Source organism: Lagopus leucura, unplaced genomic scaffold (genome assembly GCF_019238085.1).
Source record: "Lagopus leucura isolate 7727_CA_CO unplaced genomic scaffold, USGS_WTPT01 Super-Scaffold_100004, whole genome shotgun sequence".
Classification (NCBI taxonomy): domain Eukaryota; kingdom Metazoa; phylum Chordata; class Aves; order Galliformes; family Phasianidae; genus Lagopus; species Lagopus leucura.
The window spans coordinates 61,339,597-61,366,981 of record NW_024962264.1 but is presented as its reverse complement, the minus strand read 5'-3'; the positions used below and the strand labels follow the sequence as shown (position 1 = coordinate 61,366,981).

The 27,385-nt window shown below is 40.5% G+C and overlaps 1 protein-coding gene across 2 annotated transcripts; it reads left to right on the top strand.

Moving 5' to 3' along the window:
- Positions 1-900: 900 nt before the first annotated feature.
- MSANTD1 (Myb/SANT DNA binding domain containing 1) lies at positions 901-27,127 on the top strand. Of its 2 annotated transcripts, none has more exons than XM_042871750.1 (4): positions 901-968; positions 14,555-14,819; positions 23,459-23,743; positions 25,802-27,127. In XM_042871750.1, the coding sequence occupies exons 2-4, from the start codon at positions 14,566-14,568 to the stop codon at positions 26,040-26,042; spliced, it is 780 nt and encodes a 259-aa protein (XP_042727684.1). In that variant the 5' UTR covers positions 901-968; positions 14,555-14,565; the 3' UTR covers positions 26,043-27,127. The 2 variants fall into 2 exon arrangements, with proteins under 2 accessions (XP_042727684.1, XP_042727686.1); XM_042871752.1 differs by lacking the exon at positions 901-968 and adding an exon at positions 14,410-14,437.
- The last annotated feature ends 258 nt before the right edge of the window (positions 27,128-27,385 follow it).

The following is a 27,385-nucleotide window of genomic DNA, read 5'->3' as shown; positions in this document are numbered from 1 at the left end:
TGAGATCTCAGCATGGAGTAAGAAAAACCTGAGGTACACAAATACCTTCTTCTGGTGAAAAATCTGGGTACCTGTGGACTCTCAGGCACCTAAACAGTTACTTTCTTAGAGCAGGGGAGAAGTTGTAGTTAATTTGGAGTCTTAGACTTGGAAATTTTTTCCCATTGTAATATTGTAGGTACTACTGTGGCTTTGACCTTGCCTCAGAGTGAATTAAGAGCAGCTTTATTTTGAGACGTGACAGAAGGATGCACAGGTTTGACTTCAGCTTTGGAATGTCCAGTTGCCTGTTTAAAATTACTTCAGTTTCACTGTCATTTAGAAACTTTTGAATTTTTTTTCTTGTTATCTGTGGGCTCTCCTTGTGTAAATCAAATGATACCCTCAGGACCCACAGCGTTTACAAAATGATTTATGATCCTCTGAAGGACAAAGGACTGAATGGTAATGGAAATACTTGGCAGATGAGAGAAAAGCAGGAAAAAAATGTGTCCATTATTTGACTGGATGGGGTTGGGATCCCTTTTAAGAGAGAGAACTTCTTCTGGCAGCAAAGATGTCCAGATAAGAATGTCTGTCATATTGTTTGGCTTAAGGTTGAGTAGTTTTCACGGAGGAATTATGTTGTCGAAAGCTTCTGGACCTATTCAAGCTGTTGATGGTGGGACTGCACTGCATAGGGAATGTATGTCTCCATGCTGTTTCAAAGGCTGGTGTTTGCAAACTGAACTGGACCCTCTTCATCTAGACCTTTATAAGACAACCTTGCCAAAGTACAGCTGACCTTTCTCCTTGATTGCTTGAAATCCTCTTGCTTTCCTCTTCATTTCCCTCCCTGCATAATATCTTGTTCTGTTGAACTCTCTCCCCCCCAGATCCGAAGTTCTGCTGTGGGTCGTTGATCTGCTGTGACGAGTCCTGCATTGACTTCAAGGCTCATGGAGGATCTTCTATTCCCAGGACAGCAGGTACCAAAGATTTTCTTCCACAACGTAAAAAACCCCAAAGCTATAAATGTGCAGGTGTGTGCAGCCTGTTTCCCAAGCCCGTGCCTCTGTACTGCTCCACCTCTGAAAATCAGGGCAAAGGAACGCAGAAGAGTGTTTTGGGGCAGCAATTTCTGTGCGTGGAGAAGTTGCTGTGTTGTCTCCTCTTCAGCTGGAGGAGGTCAAGGCCATCGCTGTTGCAGACCCTTGCAAAGATTTGCTTCACAGGTTTGTACGTTGTGACTAGGGGAGTTCACATTATAATACCTGCTTTTTGTGGTGATTGCTGATTTGGGTTTTTATAGGCTTTAATTGACTGATGTTTTATCCTTGAAACCTGTTTGCTTTCCTTTGATGCACTCGCTCAGACATTGCTGTGTGAGTGGATGTATCAGAGATATTAACCAACAGAGTGAGGGATATATTTTAGAGCTGTGGGCTTTTAACATGTTTTTCATGGTCTTGAGATTCCAACATTTTGGTGTCCTGTGGTGGACATGTCTTCTTATGGTCATGTAGTGAAATGTAATCTCATTGATGCCCCGAGCTCCTACCTGCTACAAGAACATTGCTTAAAGAAAGACAAAATATTTTCTCTTTTTATTGGTTCTTATGCAAAATTATAGCATGTAGAAAATCAGCTTATGGCATCCAAAAATAGTTTTGATTTTTAACAATCTCAGTTTTGTCCCAAGATGGTGCAGAGTCTGGAGGGACATGCAAAATGTTTCTGGATTTTGGAGGGAAAATAAAACACTTTTATCTTCTGAGGGGTTCTGCTGTGAGGCAATGGCTCATTCCCCCTTTAGTTATCCCCTCATTTCCTCAGCCATTACCTGTGCTAGCATAGTTCCTGTTAGAAAAGAGCCAAGTAAAGTAATAGATGTATGCGTATGTATTGTGCTGTATGAAGCAGCACAGATATTGGTTCTCTGAAGATAATTAACATTAGTCAAATATAAACAGAAATCTCAGTCAAAAGATCTACTTACTGTTTTACTATTGTTTCATACAGGATTGAGCATTTGGGAATGAAAGAGAATTGACTGGAACATTTTTGGATGCAGAATAATATCAATATTACATCATGTTCATAATCTGAACTAAAGTTGATCTTGCTTTCCCTTACTGTAGCATGTCAAAAGCAGTGGGAAAAATCTAAATTATCTTAAAAGTGAAAGTGACTCCAGTAGCTTTAAGACTGATAACTGGTAATGCCAGCAGTATTTTAAATGCTGAGGCAGGAACTTGCCTGCCTGAAGGAGTTCTTGTTTGTAAGATAAAAACCTCATATGGAGGCAGAGTAGAATAGAGTTTCCAATATATTTAAAGTATTGAGCTGCGTAAAACACTCCAAGAATATTCCCTATATTAGTAGTGACCATTCTAATGGATTCTCTTCTGCCTCATAGCAGAAGAATCTGCAGAAGAAAACTGAAAATGTTTACTTCTGTCAAAGCAAACATTAATAAGGTTGTGTCTGATTCTGCTTTAAGGACCTTCACTACTGAAAGAATTATCTTATTCCCGCATTCCGAGGGGGTATTTTGCACTGCTTCAAAACCTTTTTGGACCTTTCTTTTGGCTTTCATCTCTGGTTTACTGACTCCTGCAAGACAGAAAAAGCATATTAATTTTTGTCTTGGGATCTGTTGTGGCTCAATGTTTTGGCTTTTACCCAGTGGCTGGTGGGAGTCTGGATGTCAGTTGTAGTTATCTGATAACTGCATACAATGCTCAGAGAGGCACTGAGATCAAGAAAGGATCTGCAGACTGGTTGATGAAAGAACTTGCTTATTGTGGCAGCTGGTTACAGCAGGGATCAAAAGTTATGGTAGCTGCACTTTGGCACGGCCATGTGGTATCGTACAGGTTTTAGGTGACAGGGAAGATCAGAAAGTTAGTTGGGAGTATGTGATGTCATGTTGAACAGCTCGTGTCAGACTTGCTGTTTTGCTTTCAGAAAGGTGGGGTGATACTCTGGAAGCGTTTACTGTTGCCAGAAGAAATGGATAGGGTTTTGTCTTGTCCCATGTACTGGAGTTGACCCAAATCCTCATTTCCCAGGTGTGTGCTGGGCCATCCAGCCGTCACAGCTCATGTGTTCAGTGGTCCTGGCAGATGAGCACTTCACTGAAATTCCTTGTAATGTATTCACAAGAAGTGATGAAATACTCTATAAGTGGCCTCAAGGAATGATTAGCTTAATCTTCAATTATTTCCCACTGAGACTTGATGAGAAATCATTTGAAAAGGTAGACATGAGCTTTAATATAATCTGCCTTTACAGCTGTCATGAAGCAAAGTGCGCAGAGAGGAAAGATGTTGCAAGTGAAGAAAATCATGACATTAGGATTGAATATTTTCAACAACTGTTATGCATTGTTGGTCTCCTTGAGTGGCTTCAGCCACTGGAATACGGGTACAGGGCATTATAGGCAGTTTGGGAAAAAGAGCACAAAATATGTTGCACAAATCTGAAAACTATTGCTATTAGGTTAAAGCTGCTGTATATTAAAGAAAAAGAATATTTTCATTTTTGTGGCTTATGAGAGGCTGACAAAAAGCAGTCATACTTGTTATGCCCTTAGATGAGAAGGTTGGCTGATCAGGCTGTTGAGCTCTTTGGAAACCCTCAGCAAAACAGCTACAGCCAGGTAGTTTTTACTCTTTTATAGTGAAGTAGGAGGTGAAGAGAACTGACCTCCATAAGTCCTTTAGAGCTGCCTGATTGCTTCTAGTAAATAGTTTCACAAGAGTGCCTCCCGTGGGAAATGCACTATTACTTTCTGTTTGCACAGCAAATGAAAAACTCTGACCACTTCTATAATTTAAGAGAATGAGATAATGCCTTGTGAGCTGACTTGGTTTTATCCAAATTGTTTAGTCTTGATCTCTCTGCTATCAGATGGTGATTTGTGATCTCTGGCCCTACGGTCATTAAAGCTATTTTTTATAATCAAATAATCCCAAATTCCTGAGCAATTGAAGATTTGCTTAGAAGATGGGGATCCAACAATCTACTTCTGGCTATGCAGAAGTCTGTCAATTGAATGTTTAGGAATGAAACGATAAGAGTTCTCTTGTGCCATTCACATCTGCCACAGACTCTCTCTATTTACATCTTCAGAATGGATTGTCACTTACATCTGTGTTGTTTTAGGTTCCATATGTTTTAAGCCCCCCTTCCCCCACCTTGAAACATCAGGATTAAGTTTCTTATTTATGCTGCGTGTGAACAACTCTTGTGGAGTTTGGCAGGAAATAGGTAGGCTCTGCACTACTGAAAACTGGATCTGTAGCTCCTCAGTTTTCTTATTTTCTCACCTATTGGAGTAGCTTTGCTGCAAAAAACATTGAGTGCTCACTAATCTATCAGCAATCAGGGCCATAGTACCAATAGAATCATTAAGGTTGGAATGACCAACGAGATCTTCTAGTCCAGCCATCAGAGTGACCACATCACTCAGTGTGACGTCCACCCTTTTCTCAAAAACCTCCATGGATGATGACTCTGCCACATTTAAAATAGTCCTATTGAACTCAGTGATCCCTGTGGATCCCTTGCAACTAGAGATATTCTGTGACTCGCTTGCATGGTCTGCTCAGCTGGGGAATGGCTGGTGGTAGGTACCAATATACAAAAGCTGCTGCTTTTGGTGTAGTATCAGCATTGCATGCCTCTGCATCTGAATACTCAAATTGCAGTAGGCATTTTTATGCACGCAAATCATGTTTCTTTTCTCTGTGCAGATGTATATTTATTCAAGGCATATCCTCTGGCTTACAAAACCAAATGCTGTGTTGAATGAAAAACTCTGGGGAGGATTTTAAAATCACTGGTGGCAGTGGACAGCTAGTGTTGGAGGTAGAGGAATTTGCATCCACAAGCTGTTTGTGGGTTTGCATTTGTTCAGAAGAATTTATGAAAGGAGGCAGAGTGATGTTCTTGGACTCTAAGCTGTAAGGCTGGAAGGAATACTTCTGGGTGCAAATGCTAGAAAGTATTTCTTTCATCCACGGACTGATGAGTTTCTTGTCTTTCACTGAGGCCGTGGAAGGAAGCGAGCACACTCTCCTTTGTTTAGTGATAGCTGAAACAATAGAAGCTGATACACAAATCAGAGGAGTGTGTTAAAGCTGAAATATAAACTGAACCCTGGTGGCTAGAGAGTGACTGGAATGGAACCGTGTGTGATAAACAGAGGATAGCCACACAGAAGGAAAACAGCTGTAAAAAGCCAGGAGTTGATGGGAAACATGCAAGCAATTTCAATCCAAGCTTATGAAGAAAGCAGCAAGAGGAGATGTGGTGTCTCCAGGCAGAAGGCAGGCTGGAGGAGCAAAAGATGGGTGCAAAAGACGGAAATGGCCAGAGAGCAAACCAGAATGTCCAGAGAGCAAAACTGGAACATCCTAGCAAAAATAAGTGGCTCAAATGCCTTCTCATAATGGAGAAGCTCAGAAGACTGCAAATACTGGCAAGCCACTTAAAAGGAGCAGCATTATATGTGTATCACGATACACCTTTTATGTTGAGGCGACACCTTATCCTGCATGTCACAAGGTGTGAGAGCTAGCACTTCAGTTGCCAGTTGTGTTCATCTTGGAGATCTGATCCACTGTGTTGGTAGCTGAAGAATTTGTGTAGATCATCTGAACCTGCATTTGCAAATGCAGACAGTACGGGACTTCACTGGCCACATGGCTGCATGGCCTCTGTTGGGTGACATGGAAATACGTACTTCTGCTGGAAACCCAGAGTGTTTTTGGCTTTCCCACAGAGTTTCTTATTGAGGAACTGAGCTTTCCTGAAAAACTCAGAGCACAGCATTGGGAATAAAGTCAAGACCAAGCACTACTTGCTATGATGATTCCAGTTGAGCAGTTGGATCTCCTTGAAAACCGTGATCAATTTTCATAAAAGGACACCAAAACCCTTTAGGGATGACTGGCAGTGCTTGGCAGTCTGTCCCAAGAATTGCAGCTACCTCTTGTAAGACCTCAACTTCCACTAGCAACTACCTCAGCTGATAAGCTTAGTGGTGTGTGTGAGTTTGGTTTTACTTACGTTTTTGGCAGCTCTCGGATCAGGCCGGTCTTTTACAAGTAACATTTGAACTTCATGGATTTAAACACTTTTCTAAGATTTCCATTCCTGAAGCTGCCTTGCAATAATACCCTAAACACCATTTACATTTTAGTATTTAATCTTTTATGACTTGATATGGAAATCTCCGGTGCCCTAAATATTTTATCTGAAATATTTTTTTAATCCTGTAAACCTTCCTCTGCGGGTCTGCATAGCTGAGCAAAACTTTGCAAGGGGAAAAGAGCAGGGATAGCCTGGGTACGTTGAGCAGAAACCTAGGAGAGCTGGAGATGCTCCTGCCTTCCTCAGCTTGGCAGATATCTTTGATTGTACGCTCTTTTTTCTTTTTCAAAACTTGGGGCTGAGAGCCTCCCCACGCTCTGCTCCCATTGCGGGCTTTGGCAGGAAGTCAGGAGGATGGCGAGGGGATGCAGACGGCTGCTAGGTGGATGCAGCAGGCTGCCAAGCCGGTAGCAAGCCCTGAGCAGTGAGGCTGGGCTTTTGGCAGGGGCTTGCCAGTGACTTGCTCTGCAGATTCTCCAAGGCCGGTGGTTACTGGAAAAGGGCCCAAACCACTCTCCTTTCTGGAAGAGCAGCAGGCTAGAACCCATTTATTCAACACAGCTGTGATGCTAGCTACCAAAACGAAGTAAAAACTTGCTTAGCGGGAATCCTGTGTGAATCCCAAGTGCTTTACACTTGGCCAGATCTCATCTGTTTAAACCTGGGGGCTGAGCATCTCTCTAATGGATTGATAACCTCCTGAAGTATTTATTTTTCACAATTGCTGCCTTTGTGCTTCTGTTAGAAAGGGATTACAACGGCGATATTAATTCTTTCTCTGGGGAAGAAAGGAGACCGTGGGCAGCAGAATCATGGACAAAACCCACTGCTATCGTCTGCTTTTTCATGGCTTGGCTGCTTTTCTGCTGAGCTGCAGAAAAGTTGCTCAGTGCAAAGCAAAGGACAGACTTCTGCGCAACAAGGATTTTTTTATTTTTCCTCTGCAAAACATGTCAGATCCAAACTGCAGCAGATTAAAGGCTGCATCTGAAATGCACTGTTTAGAATAAGTTCTCAGAGGAATTTACTTCTGAAAGAGAAATATTTGCATAGTGTTTTAGGAGCAGTTTTTAATGAACAAGATGCTTTCTAGCACATTTTATTGTGCTGCGTGCTAGCAACCAAACATGGGCAAGTGAGCTTATTGACTAACCCCTGAATGTAAGCAGGACCAAAATAATTTCTTTTCAGAGGGATTCAGGAAACCATTCATTGGGAACAGAGTGATTTTTCTTTGTAATCTGATTTGTTGCTTCCCTTTCAGAAAAGGAGCATGTCTGTTACTACATCTTGCAGGGTTGCTCCATGTGCTAAGAAACTGCAAATGATTTCTGAAGGGCAAGCAAATCTCAGAAACACTCTGCTTGCCATTAGTTGAACTGGGAGTGTGAGGCATAGAGCCAGTCTTTGCTCCCTGTACTGGGGAGCTGAGCAATTACCAATCAGATGAAGTTTAACGATAATAAGTGCTGGGTTCTGCCCACTCTGCTTTCTGCTGTGTGGCCTCTAGTCAAGCACTGCATGCTGTTTTGGGCACCAAAGTGTAGGAAGGGCATAAAACTCTTAGAGAGCATCCAAAGGAGGGCTGTGGAGATGGGGAAAGGTGTAGAGGCAAGGTGTGTGAGGAGTGGCTGATGTCCCTTGGTTTGTTCAGCCCATAGGAGGGGAGACTGGGATCTGAAGCACAAGTCCCTGCAAAACTGTAAGATGAAACAAAAACTTAGTACCATAACTTTTGATCTAATTACTGCCAGCATACCTATATATGCCTGGTTTCTCCAAGCAGTGAATTCCCTGGGTTCCCTTCATCCTATGAGATTTTCCTTCTGAAGTTCCACATACTTCTGATTCCCCCTGTTGCTAATGATTCCTGGTCTGACTGGTCTCACCATGAAAATGCTGAAGCCCCATTTCCCACCTTGTGTTCACCCTGCTGCCTCTCTCCATCCTTCCCTCTGACTGAATATCCGTGCAAAGCTGGCTTCCATGGTTACTACTAAAATAGGCAAAGGAGATTATTTTGGTCTGAATCTGTCAGTTCAGCAAGATCAAATTGTTTTGGGGAAATGATTCTGATTAAAGTGAAATTCAAGCAGGATGTGGCCTATCAAAATGAAATCAAAGACCTTTCCAGCTTCTTCCAACTCATAGATAACTGTCCTTCTGGGCTGCCTGCTTTGACAGCAGGGAAACCTGCCCCGAAGCTCAGTAGTGGAGTGTTTGTGTGGAAATGTTCCTTTTTCCTCTTCTTTTGTTCTAAGTTTTAAATCATCAAGGTCTTCTCTGCAAAGAAGGCTTGCTTTTCTCAGCCCTGTGTATCTTCCTTCAGAGCACTCATTACTGTTGTCAGGCTTCTTTGCAGGCATAAAACATTTATTTTAGACGTACATAAAAGCTCTTCAACCATTCAGTGACCTTTGCTCTGTAATGTATTGCTGTCACTTGTCTGTCCAGGTCTATCCTGTTCCCACTCTATTGTTTCCTTTGTGGTGGGCCCCTGTTAGTTTGTAGACCTTCTGACAAAGTGGACTGTCCTTTTAATGTACTGTGAGACGCATACTGTAGTTCCTCAGTCTGAATAAATTCATTTTGTCTTTGCAATAAGACCTTAAAGATCATCAAGATCTGACCCCCTGCCGAGGTCTGGTTGCTCTCTTTCCTGCTTATAAGCTCCCTTCAAGTATTGGAAGGACACAATGAGATCTCTCCAGGAGCATCCTAAAATGTGCAGACAGCTTTTTTTGTGCCTAAAACTCAGTATTCCATTGCTGTGTAAGCACCAACAACTGCTTTTGTTTTTAAACAGGTGAATACTTTTATACGTGTCTGCACTGAAGTAACCAGAGGATGAACATATGCTCTGCAGTGACAATCCTGTTTCAAGGTTTAGTTATTGCTTGCTTGTGTTACTCTCCTCATGAGCCATACTGAAGAGCTCATGGAGCATTGACAGGCCTGTGCCTTAAGCAACCTTTCTTTCTACATCTTGCCCAAAACACAGAAGGGTGCAAACAAGCTTGCTATTAGATTTATATGTGACATTACAGGACATCCTACTGAAATATCCATGCACCCTCCAGCAGGGACCTTTTCCTCCAGCAGCACTGCTCAGAGGCTTGGAGCCTGAACAGCCTAAAAAGGCGTTTGCTGACAGTGTTGCTTAAACTGGGTTCAGATCTTAAAGTCTTAGCTGACTTAAAAATAACCCAAAGTAATGCACTTTCATTTCTGAAATCCAAATAGGCAGCTTCCTGTGACAGCACCTCTGTAGAGGCAGCCATCCTTCTGGATATCAGAAATAAATTGGAGAAATATCTTAGGCTGTCATAGAATAAATACTATCTTGCCATGGGGTTGCTGCCCAACTTGTACCACAGTCCTTAACATCAGGATCAGACGTGCTCTTATGTAGTCACTGTTTAATGACTGAGGGTTTGTGGGCTGAGCTCTGATGGTTGACTACAATGTTATCTCCCTGCAAATGCAAGGGAAAAAATCCTTACCCCAAAGTTTGGTGAAAGGAAGTTTTATTTGGCATGCATTATCCCACACTTGCAAAGCTGAGGGCTGTGTATGCAGTCAGTGCAGATCACTGAAGTACTGTCACAGAATCACAGAATGGCCAGGGTTGGAAGGGACCTCAAGGATCATGAATCTCCAACCCCCCTGTCACATGCAGGGCCACCAACCACCACATTAAATGCTAAACCAGGCTGCCCAGGGCCCCATCCAACCTGGACTTGAACACCTCCAAGGACGGGGCATCCACAACTTCTCTGGGCAGCCTGTTCCAGTACCTCACCACTCTCTGGGTAAAGAACTTCCCCCTGATGTCCAACCTAAATGTATCTGTCAACAGATACGTTAGGATTTAAGAAGCTGAACACTGTGGTAGAAACATCTATAGGTGAACTTCATTAGATCCCCATCTGCCCTTTTGGGCACTTGGATTTTGTTAATGTGGTGGCAAAATTGTTTAAGATTTGAGATGTCTGGCTAAGAAATCAATCCCAACTAAAAGAGCAAACATTTGTACCAGAAGGTAGCAGTTTCTGGTTGTTTCCAGCTCTTACCTCTGAGCTCAGATAATACTGCGTGTGCCACTCCTACAGGCTCCTCCAACATCCATCTCCTCAAATCATCCCACACTTACTGTTTGGTTCCTTTCCTTCTTAGAATTGTGGCAGTTAGCAAGCTACCTGAGTCCATCTCTCCCAGGGATGGATATCTGGCCTTGGTAACCTTGAAATGGTTGTTTTCCTTCACTTCTTCCTTTTTTACTTCTGAAGCAATTGGGTCTCTGTGATTACTAGGCGGAGAACCAAGGGGAGATGCTGTCTGTATGCTCTCTTATTATGATCATAGTTAATAAAGCTTATCTCTGACCTGTCTTAAATTATTCTTGTCACACACTTGGTGTCCCGATGTTGGCTGACATTATCTTTAATATTACCATGAAAGGTGGAGCAGTTGTGAGAGATGTTACTCAAGCTAATATATGGTTGCAAAAAAGGCAGCAGGTTTAGACAGTTTGTGGAGAAGATCATTAGGTTCATGATTTCTTGAGCTCTTAGGAACAGGAGTGTGCTGAAAGAAAGGGCATGAATGAGATCTTCAGGTGCACTGAGGTGAATGTTCTTCTGTATTTGTCACTGCACAAAGAGAGGGATTATGAAGAGGAGAATGGAGAAGGCATTCAGCTATACAGGGAGGTTATTTTTACAGAGGTGTACTCAGTAGCTCTGGTATTTATTTCATTGGCTTCTGTATATTCAATGAATATGAAGATGTTATAATTACAAAATAAACAAGAGAGTTTGGCAAAGCAGATTATAATAACAAAAAGAGAATAGATAGAAAGCTTACCTGCATCCTGGGCTTGCTGCAAAACTCCAGAGGAGGGATCTCCAGAAGAGATCCTGTCCCACTGGTAGTCAGCTCTTAAATGGGTCTAGAAGAGGTGGCTGACCCATTGCTTACCTCAGGTGATCAATCAGAGGTTTAGGCTGTGATTCAGCAGTTCCCATATAGCTTCTAAGAGGAAAAGCATCCTCGCTATAAGAACAGCAACCGCTTCAGTTTGGTTATTTGATGCCAGGCTGGTGCTGGAGGGCTCATTGGAGATAGCCAGATGGAGCATGTGAGTGATGTGCATCAGTGCATTGGGTTTGGCAGAGGAGCAGCTCATCTGGCTAGCAGTTATGCTTGGATTGGTGAACAACCAGTCCTGAGGTAGATGACCAATTTTATCTGGCTGGTGGATTAAAGTTGCTATTAGAGCTCCTTCCCCAAGTCCCCCAATTCTAGGGACTGAGATCCATTACAGGATGTCTTTCCTCTCAGGTTTGTTCCCCTAGACTCAGTGTCCAGGATAGGGGTTAACAGCAGATCTGCAGAGTGGTCAGCAGATAGGTGCGTTTCATAGAGAGGTATATTTTTCTTTCCTCGGCTCTTGGGAGAAGTTTAGGGAGGATTTCTGGGGTAAAAAGATCCCTTTTCTTGTTTTCAGGTCCCCATTGGCAAATAGGCACTACACCAACCACTGGGCATGTGCCCTTCAGCAATGCAGAGGAGGCAGAGTCTCTATAATTAATAGTGATAACTTTCTCAGAGGACAGGTTAAAAACTTGAGTGTTGGAAACTTAGATTCCCTTCTGGTGCTGAAGGGAGGGGAATAAGGGAGGCATTATTTGAAAGCATTTCTTTTATTTAACAGATGTTAAATAGCACTATGCCACTATATCAATCTGTCAATTAACCCTAATAGGAAACAGCATAGAGAGAAGTAAGAAATGTGTATTCAGGGCAATTGTGGCCTCCCTTCCATGGGGGCACAGCCCCGCAGGCAGGGCTATGTGGAAGGAACAGTCCCACATGTGCCCAGCACATGTAGATGAGAAGAGGAATGTCTGTGGACCAACACAGAACAAACTGGCTGCCACTGGACAGGCTTTCTGACCCATCATGTTCTGATGGTTGAGCTAGAAACTGGATTAAAAAAATCTTTAAAGGAGAGACCATGCATAACTTCCCCCCACAGCAGTGTTTATCACTGTTTTCACAGTCCAGGTGGATTAAAAACTGGAGGAGACAAACAAACCTCTAATAGAATATTAAAAGCTGAAAAGCAACCTTTTCTTGACAGTAGTGTACATCAGCCCCTGAACAGCCCCAGTCTCTCTTAAAAGAGACCCACGGTGTTTTCGTCTTCAACACCATATTTATTTCTTAAACTTGTCCTGGCTATGGATGTAGTCAACAGAATTTGGTACGATTGTACTGATAGAGCTGCACGGAGCCCAAGGTTAAGTGACAGGAATTTCAAAACAAAACGATAAATTAATAAAATGATTGTGTCACCAGCTGATCCTCTTCTGACCACCATCTGTCCCCTGATCATGTGATGTCTCCCAGCTGGCCACCCAAGAGACAAACCATGCAAGATCAACAACATATGCTGCTATTTACACATTTCAAAGGTAATAGTTGCTAGGCTGTCCTATCACTAGTTAAAAGGAGTTATTTGGAAGCTAGGTGGTTTTTTCCCCTTTTCTTTGAGGAAGGCAATGACTCAGCAGGTATATTTCTAACAGAGATCGGTGAGGGCTGGATCAGTAGAAGTCTTCCTGTGTGCAGTATGTGTGATCTCCCACCTTATTCCTTGGTTTTGTGATAAACAGCAGAAAATGTGAAATGCAAAGAAGGAAAAAAAAACATCACAGATTTTAATAGTGTACCTTTAGGAACATGATGTGCTCTCCTTGCCATGCCCAGGATGCAAACCAAGCTGTGCATTTTTAAACTATTGTTAAGATCAAGGATGTGGTTATGAGAAGACTTACAATTTATAGGATACTTAAGCATTAAGGATTGAGGCACAGAACATTTCCTGGGGATTAACGACTGACTGGGTGAGCCTCAGGCCATTAACCCCTGCCTGCCATTAATCTTCAGGAAGTGCCCTGCAGTGAGGTCCCTATTGCTGTTATATGCTGAAAGAGAGAATAATAAGAAGAAAGGTCCGTGCTTTATTTATTTATATTTTACGTAACGCAGCGGTATTTGCACTGCAGGGAATTAACATCTTTCTCTCTAGCTGCTCGTGCTGCTCCAATTAATGCTTTCATGCATCTCACTGCTTTGGGAAAGGCACTGCCTACACAGATGTACGTGGGGCAGGATGTGGCCCTCTGCTCGTGGTACACTCTGTTTAATATGATGAATAGGTGCTGCTTTTCCAGTATAACTGCTGGCAGAATTCAGCCCTGTATAAAACCCAGCTCAGAATGCTTGTTTTACAGCAAAGCAATTTATTCACAGTTCTAAGCATCTTGCAGCTTTCTTTTTTCTTTCTTTTTTTTTTTTTTTTAACTCGTTGAATAATCCTTTTAGGTTCCCCGTAAAGCAGGTGAAATGCTTCTGCTGCAGTCCTAAGGCAGAACACAGGCTGCATAAATAGCATCTAAATTGCCAGGAATACAAAATACACAGAGTAATACATACCTACAAAGGCAAATTCATCCTGACAGGACTGCAGTACACGCTTATCAGCAGCACAACATCTCAGGGAGAAAAAGAAAAAAAGAAAAAAAAAAAAAGTGGCTTTGTATTAAAATTGCATATGCATTTCTCTCTATATTTAAACACTTAAACGGTATTTTGTGCATGTGCTTAAAAAACAGACGCAGGCACCCTTTTAATGAGGCTGCCCGCTCCAACATTGATTAGCTGGGAGATGTATAGTTGCCATGAAGCTGGCTGATGCTTTTTTTTTTCTTTTTGCAGAGTATCTTTGCAAAAAAGAAAAAAGCTTTTTTTTTTTTTTTTTTTTTTTTTTTTTTGGTGTGTGTGTGTGTGTGTGTGTGTACATGGCCTCAGTCCTTGCAGCCTCCCAGAGAGGCTGTCAAGGCGCAACTTAAAAGCTCGTTCAGGCGACCATGACCCCCCGCCAGCAGATTGTCTGCCTAAAAGGTAAGGGAAAGCTGAGAAAGAAGTAGAAACTTAAAAGTAGCTTCTCAAAGGCTGCATAGATCTCTCTCTCTCTCTCTCTTTTTTTTTTTTTTTTGTTAAACCTAAAGTGTTTAAAAGCTTTAATATTGATGGCCTGTCAACTTTGTCCTGATTCTTTGGCTTTCAGTTAAAAGGTTTTTGTTGTTGTAGCTTATGCAGTTGCTCTGTTGCTATGGAAACGTGACATCAAAATGACGTTTCTCTGTTTAAAAGCTTTTAACTAAATTCCTGCCTGTCAGATGTAGGCCCCATTTTGTGCACTCAAGCTTCAAGCTGTTGCAAAAAGGTTTCATATGTTCTGTTGTCATTCAAATTCTTTATCCACATATGCATGTCTTGCACTACAAAAACCTAAGCTAAAAACTCAATCTATATTAAGTGTCCTCTTTTAAAACCCTTTTAGGTCAGTCAGCAATGGCTGCAGCAGAAATTCCCAGTTACATTGTCTCTTCTCAGACTGAGAAACACAGGAGGGCCAGAAACTGGACTGATGCAGAAATGAGAGGTTTAATGCTGGTCTGGGAAGAATTTTTTGATGAACTGAAACAAACTAAAAGGAATGCCAAAGTTTATGAGAAAATGGCTAACAAACTCTTTGAAATGACGGGAGAAATTCGCCACGGAGAGGAAATAAAGATAAAAATTACAAATATGACATTCCAGTACAGGTAAGCTTCAGTTAATTCTTTTTATTTTAAGAGATGTTAGCAGGGGCAAGGCTGCGCTGTTTGCCTTTCAGAAAGAAGTATCCTTCAGCAAATGTGTAGATAAGAGATTAAAGATTGTTCGTATCGCTTTTAAAATTCTCTCTCGCCATCGCTGTTACGTCATGCTTCATTTTTCCCCCATTTCATTGCAAACTCCGGGACAACTTTGTCGCGTCGTAATTAACTCGCGGTGTTATGATGTAGAGGGATGGAAATGCAGTTAATGGGAAAGCAGATTTTTTTTTCTCTTTGGTGATTGTGTCAGCCTGGCAGCAGCTGCTTGCAAGGAAACTCCTGCAGTTAGAAGTGGCCAGAGAGGGTCGGTGTGACAAGGCAAAGTTTTGCTTGCTTTATAATAAATACTGAACAATGCTTTTGGGGAACGAAGCTCCTGGGTTTTATTCGTGTGAGTTGAAGGGTTACACTTCAAGGGGCCGGGAATAATGGAATGCCTTATTGCTGAGTGACACACATTGCTGTAATTATAGGCAGCGCTGCTATATCTGCAGGGAGGGGATCGATGTGCACCGTCAATACCGCTCCCGAGGAGCTGGGGGAGGGTGGAGGTGGCTGCGAGGAGATGAGATGGAGCAGGAGGGGAAGTTGGCTTGGAAAACGAGAGACGTTTGTTGCTTTGAGGGGAAAAGGAATTGGAACTTAGCAGAAACAAATGCTTCTCTTTCTCTTTTTTTTTTTTTTTTCTTTTCTTTTCTTTTCTCTTTTTCTAAAATTTTTATCTCTGCGAGGCACAAACTGCCTCATACTGGAAATCCTGAGTGGTGATTTCAGCCATGTGCTTGTAATGCAAGAAAATCAAATATGTGACTCTTTTATTTAATCTCTCCTCAAAGCTCATATTAATAATAAAAAAGGTTATTACAGCAGGCAACCATGTTAAAACTGCTTGCTTCTCTGTAAGGCATCCTCCTGTACTTAATGCAGACACTGCTCATCACATAGAAAACTAGGGAGAATCCTGTAAACCCCTTAACTTTGAGTGTCCTCCTGCATTTGTAAGACCCACGAGCACAATGTTTAACATCATTTTTCATAATATTAAATCCACGTTTCCCAGCAGATGCTAATGCCTCTAAAATGTTTGACTAACCCTGTGGTAATCCTTGTAATTTTCTTCTCCCAGACTGAGTGAGAAGGCTGGAAGCACGATCCATTTCTGCCCTGCATTGCCCAGCAGTTGCCACTCAGCTGCAGAGCTGGGAGCTGCTGGCTCCCAGGCCCCTGCTTAGCCTGCTAGATCTGCAGCCTTCCTGCTGAGCAGCACAGCTCGCAGCACCAGGATTTTACAGGTGTCTAGCTAGCAACACCGCGCAATATTGAAGTGCCGTAATTGCCAAGCACAATAGGCTATCTCTGTCAGCCTTTGTTCTAAATTTTCAGTGTTATCATCAGTCAGACCGTCTCAGCTTTTCTAATTAATGTTTTTCCTTTAAAGTTTCAGCGGGGGAAGGGAAGAAATGAACCCCTCACACCCATGCAGTCTGCGTGTGTGTGCGCGCGTGTGTGGAAATGCAGTGCTTAAAAAAAATCTTATGTCTCTGTGAACTTCTGAGATTGCTTCTGCTGCGTGTTGTCGTGCTGCTGCTCTGTTTTGCAGTGCATTGCGGCTCCCCGCTCATTGATTAAGATGCTAATTTATGAGATTTATAAAAGTGCCTTGCGCCATCACGGGGCTCTTGGACTTGAAATGCATCTCCTATACTGTTTGTTTCTATCCAACGCAGGTTTGTTTGCTTTGCTTTCAAGGGGAGGTGATAGAAAACCCAGGGACAAATATAAGATATGACTTAAAATTCATCGTTTTCTGGAGGCTTTTTGTTGGCATGTGAGAAAAGAAAACATTGTGGTGAAACCAAATGATGTTAGTTACCACTGACTGCTGGCTTTGCTTTGAGGCACCTGAGTTTTAATCTATATTTTGGTGTCTGGAGGATACTTAAAGAAATGTACTTAAAGTGCTTTATCTTTGTGTATTTCCACACATCACAGCTGCACTCTGCAATGAAGAAAAAATATCCTGAAAGTGGGTAAAGTCATCTGAGAGAGTCTATAATTATGACGTAGAGTTAGCAAGCCAAATGTGGGAATGTAGCATCAATAGCAAAGCCTCAGCTTTGTCCTGCACCAAGTGGTGATTTCTTCCCACTGCATCAAGCAACTGTAGTGTCATAAAGTTGCTATGGTCTCTACTTTGATAGTCAGAAATGAACAAGAGTAGAATAATTAATCAGAAAATAGTGTTACATAGTGTTGTGACATAATTTCATAAAGGCAAACATTTTTTTTTGCCCTGCAAACTATTTATGAGTGCACACATATATGTAAGAGTATACACATCTATGTGTATTTTTCCTTTAGCAGGAATAGGAGTACTTGAATATTTTTCCTAGCTGTTAGCAAAGTTCAGTGGTAAGTGTTCTTGCTGCCAAGTCACATCCTGGGACCTCTCTGAAACAATTATTAATTCTCTGAAATATTAAAGGATCTAAAATAGTAAACACATTTATAATGGTGAAGACATAATGTTGTTTTCCACTCTGAGGATCCCCTAGACTTCTGATCCAGTTCTATATTGTTTTGCTTGTTTTGCCCAATGAAAGCCATTACTCACAGTGCTGAAAAAGCCAAAGTGAGACAAACATATACGTAAGTAGGGGAGGAGCACTTATCCAGCAGGTATTGCATAAGCTGCAGCTAATGGAAATACATCAGTGCCAATGGTGGCCTGGAGCTTGGGCTGAGCTAACAGCCCAGGTGTTCGCCCAGGTTCCTGGCTGCATCTTTTTATCCCATATGGAATGCTGTGCTGACAAAGTTAGTTCAGGGGTAGCTCAGAGCATGTGAGCTTCTGAGCACTAACACAATTTTAGGGCTATCGTATCTCATTCCTCCAAGTCTGTAGTAAAAACATCATGCAAATGTTACAATGCCATTATATAAATCTATCATACTCATTATTCCCTCCTGGAATTATGCTTATTTCTGAACGCCCTACATTTCAACAAGGTGACAAGTGAATGGGAAGCTGTTTAGAAAACATGATTGGGATAAGATGTGGAAAGCTTTCTTCATTAAGAGAAATGGGAAAGTCTGTGATTTGCTTGGAAAAAAAAACCCCAAAATCAGAAACGAGTTGTAGAGGTGTGTGAAAACATACTGCACAATTTTTGAGAATACAAAGCAGGCACTTCTTTTACCATAATACAAGAAGTTGTTGAAACTGCAAGGTAAGAAATGTAAAACTAGTTGAAAAGCCATGTAAGTTTGTATTACGCTGCATAATGAGCATGTGGAACTCATTACCACTGACAGTCACCAAGACCAACGGAGTGGTAGGTTGTTTTATTATTCTCATGAAAGATCAGATTTATTAAATAAAAATACAGGCATCATTTGTCTTCTAATTAGAGTCATAAAAGATAGTGGATGTCAGGATATTGCTGTCAATGGAAAAGGAAACAAGTACTGTTCCAGTTGAATTCCCCCCCCAAAAAATATCAACATGTTTCTTCAAGTATTTCATACGGACCTTTGTCAGAATGGAGGCAGTATGATGACGATCTGCACTCCCCTGCATTATGGTAGCCCAAGTGCATTTGGAGGAATCTTTCAAGGTTAAACAACCTTATCCAAAAGTTTCCATATATTAAGGAACAATTAAATCCACTGTGGGATATAATGTATAGTTAGCTTGTCTAAGTGGAAAATTTTGCACATCCGGAAGGAAAACTTTTGCAGGTACATTTGGGTAAAATTCTGCTTTTAGGAATCGCACCTGAAGCTGAAATGCTTCCTGTGGGCAGAGCAACCAACAGGTTTTAAACTTGATTTTTAAAATCACCTGGGGAGTAAGATGCATGAACGTCCCACTGTGTCTGTCAGAAGGGACAAGGGGCTGAGCCAGGCCTGCTGGAATTCAAGTTGTCTTTCAGATGTGCTGAGTATCAGAAGTTTTGCTGGGATTAGTATGCCATTACTTGCACTTCAGCATCACTTAGAGTATTTGCTGAATTCTTCCTATTATATAGGCTACTTGGGGCATTCAGCACATATAACCCTGACATTAGTCATTCTGAAAGAAAGAACTTCCTCATCAGTGCTAATATACTGCACTTAATGCACTGTATAGAAACAAAACAGGGTTTGGAAAGCTTGTACAGTCATTCTCAGTTTTGACTGATTCCCTCTGATGTTTAAAAATAAGAGCTGTGTGAATGCAAATTTATTGTTTTCAGTAACATCGCCCTCCCAAAGCCTAGGAAATAGGATGCAGCTGTTGCTGTTTGATTTGAATCACAGTCAATTAATGTTAGCGATTGGTAAATTTGAATCAGTCTCACGATTTGAATATGTGATCAGTTTATTTTTTTGTTTTCATGTGTACATGATAGCAATTAATTATTGTTGCTTGTGTAATTCATTGCTATCCTCTGTGACATTAAGCAAGTAAAATATTTGACCTGTGCTACAGCAAATGATGAAATGTAAGTGAATCAAATTTAATGCAGAAAGTTAAATTTGAATATTTTACCAGCTTTCTCTTTAATTTCGATAATTTATAGCAGATGCACAACTTAAGGACTGTACTTTCATACATCTTTCTTTCCCTCCCCCATTGACTAGCTCATAAACAGTTGCTATTTATTATTTATTTCGAAAGCTTTTCACAGAAACCCCGAGAGATGAATCTTGTATCCATTCCTTAAGGCAAGCAGTAATATCAAATACTGTAATAATAAAAAAGCAATAGTGTGTTGAGCAGAGAGTGAAAAAAGAAAAAAAAAAAAAAAAAAGCAAATTGTCATCTTTACTGATGACATAATGATTTAATGATTTTTAAAAACTCTCTACAATGTAATATTGTAATAATATTGTAATAATTTTACTTTAGAAGGCAGATAATAGGCACAGAGAACAAAGTCTGAAGGAAGGTCAACGGCAGCACAAATTACTCAGCTGGTGTTGCAGTCCATTCTGAGGAATGTTTTGGCAGTAGGACTTCAAAACCCATTAATTTGTTCACTTCCCTCCAATAAGACTCACAGCCATCTTTCAGATTAACTGGGTAACAGTATTTTTCATACTTCAGAAATTTGTCCCCTGGAAACTCAACTTTGATGCCAGTTTTTGGAGAGAGCTCTCCATTGCCTCTGCTCTCAGCTGGATTTTAATAGAGCCTCATGAAACTGTGACAGGTCCAGATAAACTCAGCAGGAATTTATTTTGCAAACTCTGTTCACTTTCTCACTTACTCCTACCTTATTTTTCTGCCTTGCTCACTCACTCAGGCAATGATTTGCCCAATTTATGTTTTCAATGAATGTTGAATGTTTGGCTTGTCTTCCTCTCTTTTCCAAAGTGCTGCATCCCAGTGTAAATCATAGAATGGTTTAGGTTAGAAGGACCTCAAGGATCATCAAGTTCCAACCCCCCTGCTGCATGCAGGGCAGCCAACCTCCACATTTAATACTGGACCAGGCTGCCCAGCACCCCATATAACCCAGCCTTGAATGTCTCTAAGGACGGGGCATCCACAGCCTGTGCCAGCACCTCACCACTCTCATAATAAAGAACTTCCCCCTGATATCCAACCTAAATCTTCCCTCCTTCAACTTAAAACCATTTCCCCTTCTCCTGTTATTATCTACCTTTTCAGAGAGTTGAAAAATGTTGTCCTATTTCTTTCTAACTTCTTCACTTTTCAAGAAGAAAACAAAACCAACAAGAAACATGAAACAAAGCCACACAAAAGGAAAACAAAGAGAAAAGCAGCTTTACATTTTGGATGCAACTACAACCTGTTGTGATTATTTATGATAATGATTGACTGGGAGCAGTAAATGCATCTTTGCCTTAGACTTCAGTTCTGCCAGGGTTACTTATCTTGGTGCAGGAGGAAGCTCTCAGCTGTCTCTCTCAGTTTTCTGGTTTGTTTCAAAATAATCAGTGAATCCTGAAGCTTGATCTTAATGTTGCCAAGTTATCTATTTGATTTGTTCTCCCTGTTTTCCTCCACTGCTCACAGTATTCCTACCTGTTTTCTGGAGTAGATGCTCCCTTGCCCATTATCTTCTCATCTCTTTATCTATTTCATCTTTTTTCCTTTGTATATGAGCCAGACTCCATGCAGGTAGTTGGTTGCTGCTGGTGCTGCTTTTAAGCTAATGAAATTCTCATGTCAACCTTCTGATAATGATAACTTTCTTATTTCTTTTAGCCGAGAGCTATGTTAAATAGACAGAAGTAGAAGAATCTGTACCCATCCAGTGCAATCAGAGCCATAGAAATACCTAGATTTGTATAGCTGCAGTCCTAGAACTGTGTGGGCAGGTAACAAACTACAGCTCTCCTTCAAAATCCTGAGTGTTAGCAAAAATGGGGTCTAGGCACATAGCTGAGCTCAAACACAAGAAACCAAAGTTCTGATATAACTGGGCAAAATACCTGCTCCTGAGAAGTTTTGCTGAAGTAAGGAAATTAACATTTAGTTCAGGATGATATAATAAAAATAAAGGAAGAATAGTGATAAACATAATAGTGCTTGGAAGTTAATGTATTCAGAATAGTCATCAGGACACTGATTCAAGGCAAAATAATGCTGGATGGAGCTGCCTTCTTTGAGCTTAAACCAAATAGAGGCATTCCCTCAGCCTTTTCTGCTGTGAGCTGAATGAGCCAGGGGACCTCAGCTGCTCCTCCTACATCTTGCTCTCTAGACCCATAACCATCTTCATAGCCCTCCTTTGGATGCTCTGTAGTAGTTTTATGTCCTTTTTATATTATGGTGCCCCAAATCCTGTCCCAGGGACAACTGAATCCTCTGCACAGATTGAAGGTGGACTGACTGGGCAGCAGTTCTGCACACGGACATGGGGGAGCTGGCTGACACCAGGCTTAACACGAGTCCTCTGCCTGCCCCGGAACAAAGTTGGCAGAGTACCACATCTGAGATTTCTTGTCTTTTTTGGGAGAATGTTTTGCCATTCTGAAGGCTCAAACCATGTCTGGTGATGTCTTAATCCAACTGTGGGACTGCTCTGACATGACAGGGATGTGCTCATGCATGGCTTTTTGCTGTCTTATCCATGAGGATGACAGACCATGGCGAATGCATTCAACGAGTATCTGAGGACGATACTGTAAAATGCTTAAATGGACTGAAGGTTTTAACATGGACAAGAAAATGGGAAATGTAGACCCAGCTAGAAGCTTATAGTGGCATAATTGATATGTTTGGCATACAAATAGTCTGAACAATTAGACAAAAATAATCAGTATCAAATGATGGTTGCTTTGAGCCCCATATTTTGCTATTCTGTGTCTGTACTTGATGGATATAGATGAGTTTGTAAGTTGTGCTAGATATTCTCTGACTATGAAATCGCAGCAGCAGGTTGCGAAACATGTATGAAATTAAAATTCTGAATGCATAGAGGGCATGAAAAAAAACAGACAGCTGTGGAGGCTTTGCTATGAAAGACTTTCCCAAAAAGCTGGGAAAGCTCATCAGACCTTGCAAGGACAAGAAAAAAAAGAAGAATCCTTAAATGTCTGCAAAATCTAAGCAAATCTTTCTGCCTTCTTTTCTCACTGGTGGATTTCCCCTTAGCCTAAGCTCAGTGGTGTCTAAAAGGAAGAACTTCAAGTTCCCACTTTTAAGTTTGGCAGCATTTTTATTGTGTTTACATGTTGTTACTTAATTCTATCCTTTCTGGGACTGATGTGGGCAGGATGGATTAAGAGGAGGGAAAATGTGGAAGGCTTCAAGAAAAAAGGCTGGGCCAGGTGTCCAGGAATCGTTTTCATCTGTTTTTTTTTTTTTTTTCCCTGCAAATTGAAACCTCTTCATAGCTGGGAGAATTGGATTTGGATTTGTTTCTTTTTTTTTTTTTTTTTTTTTTCTTCTTCTTTTTTTTTTTCTTTTTTTTAATGTAAATGAAACCTGGTTCATGAAAATGGAGCTTTCGTCATCAATCTTGCCTTCCCTGTTTTCTTCCTTTGATGAACTTTTGGTTAGACTAACTTAAAGATCGCATCTGGGAAAGGCAAAAAGCAAACAGGAGGAAATTCTGAGATATTAGCTGGCCAGTGGAGTGTCTTTGACATGTGTCTGTTCACCTCAGGTTTTTTATTTCTCAATAAAATATTAAAAAAAAAAAGTGAATAAAATAACAGTGGATGTTGAATGGGTGAACTTCACATTAGGACTCAATGATAAATCTTATAACAAAACTTATGTGAGGGACAAGGTCATGGCTGACAGTTCTTCAACTGTAATCTTTTTGTTTACTGTTTATAATGCATTATTAACTGCTTTATTATAATTATTTTAAATAAATGAAGCTATATTTCTTCCCATACTGATCTTTACCCTGTAACAGATAAGCAGGCATCCATATCTTATTGTTGTTACTGGAATGTTCTAACGGGTGATGTTGACCTTTTAGTCAAAGTGAGGAGGAGAATATGAATGATATTTGTAGACATTGATACTCATAATGGGAAATACTCATATAGAAGATCTATATGAAGAGTACTTAAAAAAGAAAACAAGCTCTAATGCTGTATGCCTTTTCTTGCAGGAAATTAAAATGCATGACTGACAGTGAAACTGTTGCACCAGACTGGCCTTACTACAAAACCATTGATAGGATCTTATCCAAAGTGACAGACCACAGTGATGTGAAAATGCATGAAAATCAGCAACCAGGTCCTTCTACATCACAGACAGAGGCCTCGCAGTCACCATCAGCTAAGTCTACACCTCTGTATTTGCCATATAATCAGTTTACATACGAAGGAAGGGAAGAGTGCTTTGAAGATGAACATTCAGAGAGCTCATCAAGCTTACTTTCTTACAAGCTGAGGTAGCATCTAATGTTTTTTTTCCCCGCCTTCTAGTATTTCACAGAATGAATGGGATCTGTTATCTCAAAAGGGAAATCCTGGAGCATTTTTCTCTAATGGCTCTTGCAGCTTTCCTGTAAATCACAAATTGGATTACGTTTCCCATTCTGCTGAATTTGGGCAATTTCTTTCTTCTTTCACGAGAGATTGGAAGGGAAGGAGGACTGGGCAAAAAGGCATTTAGTATTGCCAAAATTCAGCATGTATGTCTGTGCTCATAGGAGGTAGTGTGTTTGTGATAGGAGTACAGGCATGTTCATGATAGTGCTGCAGCGTTGTATCTCTTACCACATTTTGCTTAGATGATTTTTGGCTTGCTCTAGGTTTTTTGTTGTTTTGTTTTTTTGGTAGGAGTAATGGTATGAGATTTCCCTGGCTTCAGCTATTATTAAAATGGTGAAAAGTTGCAAAGTAAATATTGCCATGGACACTGAAATGCTGTTCATGCAGTTTGAAAGAACATTGCGTACATTATATAAAATGAAGAATGGCATTTTTTCAAAGTAAATGCTTGGTTGAGAATGCAAATGTGTTTCCTTTTCTGATAAGATTGGAGTTGTCTGGAAGGCAGCATTTTAGCAGAAGGCAGGCTATGTACTTCAGACTTCACTGGTCTCATTTTTCATCCAGAGTGGTGTGAAATAAGAGTTGGTTACAGTTTTCTGGCAGGAAAAAGTTGGTCCTGCAGATCTTATCATGAGTTTGTGAGGGTTTAACTGTAACAATAAAATTATCTGTCAGTCACGCAACTGAGAGGGTGTAACGCTGGAAGAAGAATCAACCTAACAAGTTTGGATTATTGTTTCCAGGCCTACTCTCGGATGGGCAAAACTAGGATAAACTCTAGGATATATTCATGGATGCATTTGACTGTACTTGAATGAGCCTGTGTTTATCAGAAGACATAGTTGTTCTGATTCTCAGTCCTCAAACGATGAAGATCTTCCATTTCTAATACTAATATTTGTTTTCAGGTCACTGATAGTTCTTTTTCATTAAAAATGGGTTATTATTCAGATTGGTACATAGCAGTCATGGTTTCTTACCTGTGCATAGGAGGATGTATGACCAAGCAGTAGTGAAGTAGCTTCCTTCAAGATCTATTCTATTCTTCTTCCTCTAAGATTTTAATAACATTTAACACAATCCACTTATTTCTTTTCATAGGCTTCACCCTCTGTGTTTTACTACACCCGGAAATGTCAAGGGAATTGTGTCTTTTTGTTATATTTGCAGCAAGTCTTCCAGGTTCTTAGGTCTGTTTATTTTTATTGCACAGAGAACTGAATGTCAAGTAGGATAAGAACATATATGGAAATGTAATACAGAGTTGTCACAGCTGAGTGACCTCCCTCCCGACTCTCCTTCTTCACATCAGTAAAAACATTCCTCTAGTGCTAGGTTGATGTCCTCATTCAAGGTTGTCTTGAAATCTACAAGTTGTTGACATGGCATTCTGCTCAAAACTGTGCTTTTACTAGATTTCCCCTGGAAAGAATGCAGTGTTTGGCAGAATACAGCTGAGCTTGCTGTTTGCGTAAAGGGAATTTGAGACCCATCATTGGATAACTTTGATGCTGGGGACTCTAGATACATAGACTGTCATGCTAAGATTGAAAGGAAGTTGCCCATCTGTAACTGGAAGTTTTTCAGATGAGTAGTTCACTCACAGCTTGAACTACAATGACCATGTGAGCAAAAAGACTCCCCCAGCACAGTTTAGAAACTCAGCACGTAAAAAGCAAGATAAAAAGACAATGTTATACCTAGGATTCTGTGGGAAAAAAATCTTGTTAAAAATGATGAGATTTTAAAACCTATTTTTACAGTCAGTAATGTTATAAAACAGTGGAATAAATACTTCTGTTTTGGCACAATTCTGAGAGTGAATTTATTGGAGAACATTTTTTATTAATCGAACTTAGTTATAGCTTGTCCTAGGTCCTAACGTAGCTTTTTGGTTTTTTTTCCTTTTCCATAAATGTGATTTTAATTGTAAACAAATCTTTCTGTTTCAGAACTGAAGAAAGGCCAGTTAAGAAAAGGAAAATGCAAAGCTGCAGCTTTCAAAAGAAGAAGCTAAAATTAATGGAGGCTATGTTGGAAGAACAAAAGAAGTTGAGCAGAGCTATGGAAGAAACCTGTAGAGAAGTACGCAGGATTCTGGATCAGCAAAACATCATTCAAGTTCAAAGCTTACAGCTACAGGAGAGAATGATGAATCTACTGGAGAAAATGATTTCCAAATCCAATGTGTAGTTTCCTTTGTGAATGCCTCTGAGATTATCATTGATATTATAGACATCCCCTTACTGCACACCTTATGTGTGTTTATTGCCCTATTCCTAGGTTTTCCATGGAAATTAAAATCTTAGTGTATTCTTAGATAAGCAAAAAAGAACAGATAATGCAGGGTGAGAGCTATCTGGCATGAGAAAAATAGTGCAATATATGCCTAAACTGAATTATTTTTATACAGAAAGATTAAGGGATGAATAGCTCTAGGAATTTCAATACTATTACGCCTAGGTCAGATATTGTTTTACAAAGATGTTATGTATTTCTTCACATCAAGGACCATACCCTGACCTGTTGTTGAAGAACAAAGTAATGTGTTCTTAAACATGCTAATTGCATCTTGACTTTGCTGATGATTAAGCCCTGGTTTGAAACATACACAGTGATTGTGCAAGTGACCTATGCGTGGTTCTTGTGAAGAGCTACTAGGGACCTCAAGATGTCCTTTTAAACTCCATGCCTGATATGAATAGTACTCTAATGTATGAGAGTAAAAATAGTCTATTCAAATACAGTTTTCATAAAATACAAACAAATCCTTACTATATACTGGATACTAAAATGTATAGACGATATTTGAAGGTGCTTTTGATATTAAATGTTTAATTTTTTTCATTATTAACTGGAATCTGTTGACTTAATGAGCGACCAGCAATGAAAACTATCATTTCTTCTCTATCACAAAAGAAAAATATTGTACTGTGTGTATATACAAATATATATCTATCAAATGAAATAAAGGAAAAGAAGAAACGTACTTCTTGCTGGATAGATAGTACGCTTTGCGTTGGTGAAAAGGCTATTACAGTCAAAAGTTTTTAATTCTTAACTACTGGGTAAAGATCTCCTCTGCTGGTGCATATATTCATGGAACTCCTAAAGAATATTCAGTACCTCTTCCTCAGCGTTTGCTGGTGACACAACTATAATATATATGCAAGCAGACGTAAGGCAGATCATCATCGACACACCACAAGAGGGAGCCGAAGGCATAAGGGATTGCGTTTCCTTTCTACATTTCTTTCCGTTTTCTCCTTGAAAAGCATACTTCTGCATTTGCAAGAATGAGTATCCAAGGCCAGATTCAGATATAGAGGTACAGGATTAATGTCAGTACTGGAAACCAAGGCCACCTTCCATTCCCAGTAATAAATAATGTCTTCCATTGAAATTTTGTTTTTGAAGTTGTTTGCTTTTTGCTATATAATTTAACATATTTTTAGCTACACTAATATTATCTAAACTATTTCTGGACCCAGAACCAACCAGTTAATCTGTAACTAAGCCTGGTGAACAGGATAAAG

Excerpts from the sequence above, each read along its gene's own strand:
- MSANTD1 (XM_042871750.1), top strand. The coding sequence starts at position 14,566 with ATGGCTGCAGCAGAAATTCCCAGTTACATTGTCTCTTCTCAGACTGAG. Across the intron at positions 14,820-23,458 it reads AATATGACATTCCAGTACAG|GAAATTAAAATGCATGACTG; the intron begins GTAAGCTTCAGT and ends CTTTTCTTGCAG. Across the intron at positions 23,744-25,801 it reads TTACTTTCTTACAAGCTGAG|AACTGAAGAAAGGCCAGTTA; the intron begins GTAGCATCTAAT and ends TTTCTGTTTCAG.